A 12,211-nucleotide genomic window follows, 5' to 3' on the forward strand; every position below is an offset into this window, starting at 1 on the left:
ATTTGTGAGGCGGTCCTAATCACATTGCAGTCATGTGATTTTTTTTGATTCCCCAACTTGGGAAATGCATCTTTGTGACGCAGCTGTCGGCAGTTTTAAATACATCCTCATTGTCTGTGATTTTTATTCATTGGAGGACCCTGAATCTTTAAAGCGTATCTGTCATCATGTTCAAAATAGTAATAGCAAGCTGAGCTCTTTGAAAGTTATCGCTGGCGAATCCAATTTTGTGCTCTAGCTCTTTTCAAACAGTCGTCCTCAGGTCATACCTCCAGCTTTGACTCAGCTGCTGAGAGAAAGCTGCTGTTTTATCACTGATAACAGCACTATTAGCTCAGGTCTAGGCATCACAGGAAGACTTTAAGACTGGTGTTGTGTGGATTTTCACATTTTCTGGGCTGTTTTTAGCGGTTTAGGTAATTGGTGACGCACATTAGGAGATTCATCCCCGTCTGCCCACCTTCGCACCAAAACATCAGTGCATATAAATAGCAAGCGCGTCTGTGCTATTATTACCTGCGTCCTCTTCCCAGAACTAGAAATGTGGATGGATCCAACTGCCTCCCCCCGAGAAGCAATGGGAGGGCTGCACGAGGTCAGGTCATTCTTTTTAATTGCATACTACTTCACAGGTTAGATGGGACACTGACATAAATGATCCGTTTCAACTGAATAGATATAATTTGAATTATGATAAGAAATCATAGATTAAATTTCTGCATTATTTTTCAACTTAATATCATTATGGACTCAAATTACACATACATTACTGTTCAGAATAATTCTGTTTTTTATGTTTTAAAAAGAAGTCTATTAGGCTTAGCAGGACATGTATTTGATAAACCAGTTTCTATAAAACAGTAAAAACTGAAATATTGTAAAACATTATTACAATTTCAAATAACATTCTATTTTAATGTATTTTAAAAATGTGATTTAGTCCTGTGATAACAAAGCTGTATTTTCAGCAGCGATTACTCCAGTCTTTAGTGTCACATGATTATTCAAATATTATTCTAATATGCTGATTAGATGCTTAAGAAACATTTATTATCAATATTGAAATCAGTTGTGCTATATTTTTTCAGGATTCTTTGATGAATAGAAGGTTCATCAAAGGACAGCATTTATCTGAAATATTAATCTTTTGTAACTTTACTGCCAAAATAATGAAAATGGTAGAACAACTATTATACAGGATTATTTATTTTTTACAGTATATATAATCCGATAAATTTTGATGTTCTGAATCTTTCTAAACAACCAGTCATGATGCCAGTATCATATCTGAAAAATATTACTCCGTATTTAAATTATTGATCCATGATACACTATGAGTCACTCTCTGCTTCCTTCGAGGCTTCACCCACAATAACCCTGGTTGATTTATGTACACAACTCCACATTCATTCTTCACACAAAACCACATTTCATACCAAAATCAAATATAGCTGCTTTGTTAGTATCTCCTAAAATTTCAAAAGCATGTATTCTCTAGAAGTTCTGGGAAGAATTCACCAAATGTAATGGTTCGAGTTAAACTTCTAAATATTAATTGATCTTTTTTTTATATATATTATATATTTGATCTGTTTTATGATGTCCTATAAGAATTAATCAAAGCTTCTTTGTAAAAGGAACTATATAATCCTGCCTTTAATTACTTCCTGTAAATGTAATGTAGCAACATATCATTGCTCTAGCTACACTCTGATATGATTATTTATGTAACTCATACAAAACCAGTTCAGGCCAGGACTGTTTGGCTTGGTTTCACAGCTCAGTTGGAGGACTAGCTCCAGTTCCTTGGAGGAAAAGGGGGAGGGGATAGGGAAAGGTCCATATAAGGAAAACTCAATTTAGCTGCTCATTTTCACTTTTATCCGCCCTCTGTGCCACCTGTACGTCAGAAGGGGGCCCAGTGGTGGGTAAACGCGTCAGACCCAGCTGTCATTTACCCAAGCCTGTCTGCTGTGATCCCTCCATGGGCCACTTTAATTACTCGTCACCTCCTCCTCTGTCCCTGTGCTGCCTTTTCCTCCAACCAGTCTGGTGAGATGGGTCACACAGCAGGTGCTGGTAATTACTCATCCAGAATCCTTCAGTGTGTCCAACAGCATGAAAAAAAAAAAAAAACCTTTTTCCATCTAGAGCACGGCCTGTCAGGACCCAGATGACCTGCTTGCTCAACACGACTGAAATATCACTGACATTATAAGGCTAGAAGCCTTTATTGTCTTTATGTAAATTCTGACACACAAGCAGCCATGAGGCATTTACATTTATATTTGAATAAATAGCTTCCACGGATGGCCTGAGATTCTCTACTAGAAGCTTTAAAACCTGGAAAGGCCAATACACGATACATTTTTTTGGGGAGACTAACTGAATTTACAGTAGAATTAATTTTGGAGAAAAAAAAAGAAGAAAGAAAGTTTGGGTATTATCTGTATTTATATGAAGATGCAGAACGTTTTATCAGATTGAATAATGAACCCCAGTTTCTAAAGCAGTTTGCCACCCACAATGTAAATGAAGTTGCTCTTGATGTAAATCAAAAATAACAAAACATCTCTATGTGGCCTCTATTGTTAAAAAAAGGTCACGTACCTTGGTGATGTTCATCAATGTCCTGCAGCTCTAAATGTGATCAAAACATTCCTCAGTGCTGTAATGAAGATGTTAGGAAAGTGGACCCTAAGGGAGTCGCAAAGGTGTTCTAGGCGTTTGGAAAAGAAAAGAAAACAACAACAACAACAAAATAATGAAATATAATAACTGTTCATAATATTGTTCCTTATGATAAGAATAATTATGATTATTAATAGGCCTAGCCTACTTTTATACACAGTAATTTTATTATTCCAATAACTTGTCAAAGATCATGAAATTCAATTAGTTACCATTTTATTCAATTATTAACTATAAAGATAACAATAAAGATGTCTAAAAAACTTTATCAATATTAAAGAATAGCAGTCCACACCACAGCTCTAAAGATAAAAGCACAGAGAAACAATATCATTGTAATCCTTTTTAGAATTATTTTGAAGGAAAATACATTTATTGACTCTCAATCAGAATAAATCCTGCTTTAGTGAGGACAAGAATTTAAAGTGGCAGACACTCATGGCTTAGAATTAACAGATGATGTGCAGCCATTTGTAAATTTTATGAGTCTAGCCAAAGACTAGGCTATAGAAATACAAAGATGGTTCAAACCCGTCCTTAAGAATGGGAGAAACTGCATTGTGCAACATGCACCTCTAATAATCACACCTTCTAAACGAAAGAGCCAAGAAGCTGATTGGTAAAGTCATTACGTCACTGCAGCTGCCGTTTGAAGCTCTAGTTCCCATGCGCATTGGCTTTTTAAACACTTTTTGAGCATAAGAAACAACATTCACCAAGGCAGTTAATATGAAATGAAAATGAAAACTGTTATGTCTTACCATAATAATTTAATATTTTGTGATAATTTAATTATGAACACACTGTCTGTAGTGCAAAAAGTTTTACTGTTTACTGTATGTTGTTATTGTATCACAAATAGGCTTACTTCCGTGTTGAGGAAGGATAATCGTCAAAGCATCAAAAAGTCTTTTTTCTGAACAAATCTGGTTGAATAAAATTTACAGAGAGGCAGCCTACTAACACACTAACTGTTCACAGTCCCCCCCCCCCAGATGCATATTCAAGGCAACTGAAGACACCATGATACTTATTAAACAACATTTCATAATGTTTTATTTAAATGACTTTCATTATAACTTACATATTAAAGAATTTACCCTTTTCCATATAGACATGATAAAAATCAATGAAGTTTCAGTTCCTTCTTTTTCTGAATCATTTATTTCCTTGATCCTGCATCTGCAATGTATGCTTTTTTAAGTGAGCAACTCAGGAGCCCAATTGACCCTCATGCAAGCATATGCCATTGAGCAGAGGCTGGAGATGATCTAACTTTATCTGGGTACTGACCCAATTACCTGTGCATGCTTTTATTACTTTAAAAAAGTACAGGATGGGGAAGGAATATGAGAACTATCAGATACTGAAGACGCACCATGAAATGCCCTTGGCAGTGTGCACATAACCCCAATGGAGTCCCAATTCAGTTCATCTTTGACTTTGTGTGTCCCATTTATTCTTTTTATACAAGTGCAGTCCATGCCATATTGGTCTGATAGCCAATATGTCCTGTCCCCTTTTTCCACATTCCCCAGTGCGTAGGCATTTCCTCCTCATTTGATTCAATCTATTGTTGATCTGGTCTGTTACGCTTGTGTAATGCATTGATCTGTATCACTCGTGACCTGCTTTTCTCTAAATGCCTACTTAATCAAGGATGAACTGCAGTACCCCAAAGCATTTTAGTCATGTCGCACTTGATTCACAGCGAGAGACAGCGACGAGACCCTGTTTTGCTGGAACTCTGCCAAATTGACTCCCCTGCACAATTATATTTACCCGGCTTAAATATAGAAACGATCAACAAAATCTGTGCCACAGATTTCCAGTTTCTTTCTCTGGTGGTCTTTCTCTATTCATTTTTATGTCAGAGTCTAATTTTTGGATTGGTTGACATCAAGTAGCTCCATACCAAAATGCATCTCAGAAGAGAAAGCAGTCCCTCCAGACTACAGAACTGAAAGTTGTCTTTGGACAAGAAGTAGAGAGTTGGAGAAATGTAGAGACATATGGAATTACAAGTCTTACATCCCAATGGTGATTAGAAATGAAATCTCAAATTCATGAGATTACATTTAGAACTAACAGAAACCAGATGTGCTTACTCCCAGTGGACTTTTTAATTAATTGGTTTATGTATATTGCCTATACAATAAATAATTGAATCTAGTCTAAATTCTTAATTATTTAACAATAAATAAGACAAAAATTGTATGACAAAATGCATCCAAATTCACCCACAAACAAAGACTGGCTGAAAGGCTGTCCCAATTTGAAGGCTCCTCTAATGCGACATTGAAATGCATGCCTTCGCAGCCTAGAATGTCCAAAGATTTAATTTGTGCCAGCAATAATAGGATTTTATTTATTTATTTATTTTAGAAACAAAAAGGGCCTATATAAACTTATTTAGACAGGCTGTAAACCCTGTTTTGTTTTCAGACAGTTCAATAACATTCGTGGTCAAATTTGTTTTAACATAAAACGTATTAAAATAGCTGTGATTGGTGTGAGAGGCTGAGAAGAGAACAGTGGGTTCCACTGTATTTTTATATATAGGATTTCATGTTCCCTTCAGCTCTTCAAAAATAGTGCTTGGTTTGAGGATGTGAGCCACAAATCTCTACCAACCAGTCTGATGTGTGCAACAGATTTATTTGCCTTTCAAATCTCTACGCTTTCGTTGCCAGACAGCTCGCAGTAAAGATTCTCCAGCCTCTCGTCTCATTGGCTGCAGTTTGGCTGTTCTTGTGCCAACTCCAACTACTCTTTCTAAACATTCAACATTCCAGTCCAAACACAGATTTCTGAGACCTTATAGAGCTTTAGTTTCAGGCTATAAACCATCGCCCTGAACTACACCAAATGTCTTTAGAGGCATTATTTAAACTGTCCCATTATACCAACTAGGCCCATAACTTCTCTCCTCACTTCAACATAACTGCTGAACTCTTATTCTCTCTGTTAAAAGGCCCTTTGTGAGCCAGCCAGGGTCCCGTATCTGATTAGATTATGACTTTAAGTGGAGCTCTGGGCTGTGACTTTGAATATGTTGCCAGAAGGTAGTTAATCTTGAAGATAGCTGGAGGTGAAAGGGACAAAGGAAGGAGAGGCGCCTCAATACTAATCAGCTCAAAAGTCAATCAAAACCGACGATTCGGCCATGGGGCAAACTTCAAAGTGATGTGAGGCATGATTTTTGAGAATGTGACATCAGCAAATAAAGAACCAGTCACTCATGCCAAATAGACACATTAAACAATAATCACTGTATCTACATCAGTGGGGATTTATGGTTATATATGCTTATATCAGCTTATATAGCTTCCGAAAAGACCATCTTTAGTGAGTCAAAAGTCATTCAAACATTGATTGACTGCAAAACTCAAGATTATGTTAGGGAAAAGAAAGAAAGAAAGAAAGAAAGAAAGAAATATGACAGTCATTATAAAATGTCTTAAGAAGTGCTGTGGTTATAAAGAGAGTCTTACTGTTTTATTGAAGTGCAGATGGTCTCACATTCTGATGTAAGCACAAGTCTTTGTGATCTTGATATCCATTTTCTCCACATAATTCTCCAGCTGCTGCCCTGTCTGGAACACACAAACACACCAAAAGAGTAAAATTACTACAGTAATCATTATTGAAGTCCTCATGAAAACAGAACAAAATAGTAATTATCATATATTATATAAAATCATATATTAATAGGTCAATTTTTTCTTATATCAACATTATCACAATTCATCCCCCAACAATTATTATTATTTTAATACTGCAAAATACATTGAAAACACATTTTGAACTTTGTGGTCTTGTCCAAGGTCCTGAAAATCAACTCAGTCTGACTGGACTTTCTGTGGTGCTGAATTTTGAGTAAAGAAAACTAAAGCCTCACAATTTTGTGTATTGTATACTATCCTTATCTGTTCGTATTGTTCTTTATAATTATCAGGTAGATATTTCAGATATATATTCTTTTTGATTAGCCATATTGTGTTCTTTTATATCCGCATACTTTCTGTGATGCTCTGGCATATTTAATTTACATGAAACTGCTAATGTTTCCATTATGCTTTACTGCATTGTATAAACACAGTTTGAAGTGCATTTCATTCCACATATTCCTCACATATGAAATAAGAGAGGCTGATTGAACTAGAGCACATTTTCTTAATGGTATTATGCAATAATCTCTTGTATAAGCACTTAGATTCTTATATTGTAATTCTATGCCTGATTTTACAAGAGGAACAAGAACAAAGATTTCAAAAAGCAGTGCATCTATAATTTTCATAAAGTGTTTCTCATCTAAAAGATTATACATGAACCAGTATTCACATTTGCAGACAACAAGCTCAGACTTGTTCTCCAGATGAAAAAGTGAATGAAGAGCAGGGATAAATGCAGTATGTGAATGTGGGTGTATGCTAAATACGGTGCTCATTCTTCACCTTCCATGACGGCTTGCTTCACTGGCTCTAATTCTGGACACTAGTCAGGTCATTGAAGGAAGCATTGGGACAGGTCACCACCTCTGAGAAAGATAATAAGAGAATTAGGTCTTTGCCATGGGCTCTGAAGAAGAGTAAGAAGTTCTATGTTACTGAAACTGATTGTACCTCACATATAAAGTTTTGGGGGATTGGTACGAGACTTCATTTTAGAAATCTGGTCGACTTAAAGCCAGTTATTTTTTAATGGAAGGAAAGCATAGAACCGAGTCACTCTGAGTCTGTTCTTTCCATTTAGTTCACAAAGATGAGTTACTGATTCAAATTAGTCTGAAAAGTAGAAATAATTCCATTCACTGAAAACACTGAACATGGTACCTGAAATATATAAATAGCTGAATTGAGGACTCATTGGGGGTCCCAATAAATTTTTTGAGAAATGAACTCTCCTATTTTTCTTGATTTTGCAGGATTCGTCATGATGTTGGTTGTCTTTTCAGACAGGTAGCCAGTTTCCTATTCAGCACAGAAAAGCCATTTATACGGCTGAAAGCCAAGAAAACCAGAAGCAGTGATAAGAAGATGAAAGGACACTCACAGCAAATCTAATCAAATTTGCTAAAAACCAGTGGGCCAATTGTGACCTTTGATACTCACATTAGTGGCTGTCTTTTAAGATACATAAATCATACCAATCTCAATCTTCAGACCTAGAGGACCAGAAGTAAAAAAAAAGCACATATCCACCTATCTCATTTATAATTCCATGCAAAGCCTTAATCATCTTATGCCCTCAGGGGAGCGTGTCGGAGTGGTGATTATGCAGAAACAAAAATGATAGGCTTACAGCCAGGATTTATTTATACCACTTGATTTATAAAGCTTGTTTTGGAGCCAAGCAATATTGAATTTTAATGATCATTAATCAATGTACATTTTTTGTATCTACACCTATAATCAACATAGATACGCATAATAATCAACATGTCAGCGTGAACCGAACAACTCACAGCCTGAAAGTAAGACTTGGACCCTCGATTATTAATTCCATATTCAACTATCAGTATTTATCTAACCTTTATTGATCAAAAATGACATTAAAGACATTTAAATGCTACAAAATATTGCCATTTCATAAATATTTTTTGCACAAAAATATTCAGCACAACTGTTTTCAACATTGTTAAAAGCAAGACATGGTTGTTGCGCACCAAATCAACATATTAGAATGATTTTTGATGGATCATGTGACACTCAAGGCTGGAGTAAATTGACTGTTTTACGTTATTTTTGATCAAATACATTTTATGTGCTGGAACAAGGATTTTCAACTGGAAGGGGACTTTACAGAACAGCTTACAAATCTGGTATCTGCTCCTGCTGTTTGAAGATTTAGAAACTAGATCATCTTTTCTTAGATGCACATCCAAAGAGTCATAAAAGCAGGCTTTAGCAAAGACCTTTAAAATTCTCACTTAGTATTGTTATTAGCAATATTACTGACCTTTAAATGTTAGTATAGCACTTTCCCACATGTAACCATATCTCATTAGATATGTTCACAGTATCATGCTTACATTCCAGTTAACAAAAATTTGATTGCAGAATGTTTTGGTAATGTTCCCATTAATAGTTGAAAACGTTGTTTCGAAATCTTCTCTGCATGTTTTAAACATGTTTTTTCTTGGTTTTGCGAATATTAAGGAAACATTACATAATATTATTTAGCAAACATTAGAGAAACATTTGATTTGAATGTTCTCTAAACATTCTGAAACGAAGACCAACTAAAATATGTTAGATAAAATTGCCTATTCCTGCATCACACAAGATCTGTTCAATCACTGACAAACAATAGATTACATTTCCATTTAGTTTCTCAAAATATATTGTAGCTTAATATGCAGGATATCATCAGCTACTATTTTTGTTTGTAATATGAAATATCCCATTACTATATCGAAGTGAGTAACCGCTGCAAACAAATCAGTTCCGAAGTCAATTAAATCATGATGAATTGTGAAAAAATGTAGCCTGTTACAGTAGGTTGTGTCGTTCATAAATCTAACAGCTGACAGAAAACAAAGTGACTACTAAAATATTGTCAGTGTAAATGATCCTCAGGCCATTATTATATTATAATCTCTACTGACACAAGGATTTATCAGTAATAATTTACACAGTGGCATACTGTTTGACAGTAAAAATGGTCCAGAATGTAAGCCAAAGTACTGAGAACGTTCCCTGTTAGCTGGGATACTACAGTACTTTTGCTGCAAAAATGAGAAGCATAAAGCACAGCATTTGGTGTGAAGTACTGTATCCCTTAATGCAATGCACTTGACATTTCATGTCTAGTGTGAGTGATGAATCATAGTAAAATCAGCCAAGAGGTTTCTCTATCTCGACTCATCATTTGATCGGACGGACAAACTTTAAGACTTTTAAATAACCCTTTTATTCCATTTTTATTTTATGTAACTCAGTTGATCTTCTGAGATTTCATCACATGTACCAACTAATAACACAAACAGAAGAGAGGAAGAGTTCATCTGCCCCCAAAAGATGAATTATTTCCATTTCCATTTAAAGTTTAATGCTTGTGGCGCAAGCTATCGCAGTTTGATGGAGTACAGATGGATTAGGCAGCTAAGAGAGTTTAGGATCTCAGTATCATACATATATGATAATAAGAGGGGATTGAGACCATGAAGATAAGGTTTGGATGGTCAGCATGACCCAATTAGCCCCTGCTGTTTGATGATGGAACTACACCATCTTGCTCCAATAAACGTGGTTATGATTTTTTTTTTATTTTTTTTTTTATACGAGGTCACTTTTGTTAATTATAAGTATAAAACTGAAATGACTGTTCCTAATTTAGTATTGATTTGGTCATGTGATTTTGAGAAGTACAAATGAGACATGGGGTCTGTAGAGATTCTTCTTCACCATTTTTTTATTGTAAAACTGAAACTCTTTTACTTAAGTAAAATTCCCCAAATTGAACCTTTACATTTGTATAGTTTGACCTGGAGCTATGAAATCTTAAAGGAGTGTTTGTTGCCACTCAGATGAGGTATATGTGGCCAGAGCGCCCCCCAGAGGAAGCTGAGGAGGCATTCTGCACATACAAGAAAAATTAAGAAATTATTATTTTTAAAGCATTCAAATGATTTAACTTATTTAAATACTTATCCATAAGCTAGAGTAGGATGGGGCATGGTCTACTGAACTACCAGCACAAAACGTTCTGCATTAGTGAGCATTTCCAGTAAGTTCAGAACAGTTCATTTTAGCTTCATATTTATTTTAATTTGAGTATTTTTAGTGCTTCAGCTTGAAAGAAAATTAGAAATGAGCTGAAATAAGTTTAGGTTTTTGAATGTGTTTTTCATCTAATATTTATATTATTCACAATTTGTTTCAATTAACAAAAAAAATATATAATCATAAAAAAACAACAACACTGGTTACATTTCTTAGCAGGTTTTATAAATAAGTTGTGATTTTCCCTTTTGGCTTTGACCAATTAATCTAACATTTTTAGATTCTGAGCACAAATCATGTCATTAGATTTAACATTTTACGTGAAATCAAGTGGACAAATCTGAATGCAACAGGTTCTGGCAGCAATAATTACTGTGCTGCCATCTAGTGATGAAACAAAACACCTCAACAGCACAGGTCTTTTGAAATTGTAATAAAATCATTGGTCACAAACAAAATATTCTATTATTTTATTACTTTATTAATAATTTTGAAGTTATTAAAGTTTGAAAACCTCTCATAAATTATTTCATATTATCAGTCAGCATTGAGGCATAGACATACTCCCTGCAGTACCCAGTGAGAAATGTGCTTTGTGGTGAAAAGATCGGCCTCAAACACCAGTCCAACACCCATAGCATTCCTCCTCATAGAGGTGGTGTAGACTGGAGTCTTCAGGGTGTTCTAAAAAGTAAACCAAAATTACACATTGCTTACAGATTACAAGTATTTCCAGGCAGATATTTCAAGACATCATGATAAAAAATATGAAGCATCTTGCCTGGAGTTTGAGGCGGCGTGCTTCAATGGGAATGATTTTGAGAATGGGTAGTTGAGACACTAAAACTCTGGGTTTGCTGCGCACCAGACAGCTTTTTTCAATGTCCCAGTCTGCTCCCTCCAGATACAGGCCTGATACAAAACATCCTAACAGAGAAAAGAAAGAACAGGTTTTTAACCTGTGCTTGAGTCTCAGTATCCCCATGTTCATTTTTTTTGTGCAGGGTGTTGTGAGCGCTCACCCTGTCCTGGTCTCTCTTTGATCTCGTCCTCACTCCTGTAGTGTGTAACCTGTGTGTAAAGAGTGGAGTGATCCAGAGGCCAGCCGTTCTTCCTGCAGGTGGCCTGGACCAGTGCTGTCAGGTATGATTCTGGGATATGCAAGCCTGACAGCCACATCACACAGGGCTCTCCCTCATCCACCTACATAGATAAAAAGCAATATGCAAAAAACATGTATGTATGTATTTAGTTAGTTAGTAGCCCATTTGATAAATTCAATTAGAAGTTCATTCACAGGACCTGACCTAATTTTTTTAAACAGACAATAGGGGGCAGTAACACCTCTGTTGTACATCCAAGTGCATAGATGACTACTGTTCAAAAGATTGGGGTCAGTAAGATTTTGAAATTTTTACCAAAATATCTATTTCAAATCATTTCTGTTCTTTTGAAAAAAAAAGTATCAGTTACCACAAAATATTAATATCAATATAATACTGATAATATTAAGAAATGTTCCACAACCACCAAATCAGCATATTAGAATGATTTCTGAAGGATCATGTGACACTGAAGACTGGAGTAATGCTAAACATTCAACTTCGCCAACAGAAATAAATTACATTTTAACATTAACACACAAGTTATTTTAAAATGCAATAATATTTAACTGTTTTACTGTATTTTTCATCAAAGACACTTACACTCCATATTCAAAAAACAATACAGAAAAGAAAAATTATATATATATATATATATATATATATATGTATGTATATAAATCAGCCGTT

General features: G+C 35.2%; 1 protein-coding gene and 1 long non-coding RNA gene across 3 annotated transcripts in view; both read right to left on the reverse strand.

Annotated features, from left to right (window-relative positions):
• Positions 1–1,579: 1,579 nt before the first annotated feature.
• LOC132140436 (uncharacterized) lies at positions 1,580–8,836 on the reverse strand. Its single transcript, XR_009433808.1, has 5 exons — positions 7,527–8,836; positions 7,149–7,231; positions 6,186–6,287; positions 2,611–2,719; positions 1,580–2,099 (listed from the first exon to the last, which is right to left on the reverse strand). It is a non-coding gene; the product is annotated as an uncharacterized LOC132140436 (long non-coding RNA).
• A 1,906-nt stretch (positions 8,837–10,742) lies between these two features.
• The window catches only part of dnah10 (dynein axonemal heavy chain 10), a 34,462-nt gene continuing 32,993 nt past the window's right edge, over positions 10,743–12,211 (reverse strand). Inside the window, exons 77-79 of one of the 2 annotated variants that reach the window (XM_059550828.1) lie at positions 11,441–11,621; positions 11,200–11,345; positions 10,743–11,102 (exon numbers count right to left, since the gene is read on the reverse strand). In XM_059550828.1, the coding sequence (XP_059406811.1) occupies positions 10,956–11,102; positions 11,200–11,345; positions 11,441–11,621 (474 nt within the window). In that variant the 3' untranslated portion in view covers positions 10,743–10,955. Of the gene's footprint in view, positions 11,103–11,199; positions 11,346–11,440; positions 11,622–12,211 lie in introns of those variants that run through there. The other variant, XM_059550829.1, reaches the window with a different exon arrangement.

The sequence above is a fragment of the Carassius carassius genome, chromosome 5 (genome assembly GCF_963082965.1).
Source record: "Carassius carassius chromosome 5, fCarCar2.1, whole genome shotgun sequence".
NCBI classification, from domain to species: Eukaryota; Metazoa; Chordata; class Actinopteri; order Cypriniformes; family Cyprinidae; genus Carassius; species Carassius carassius.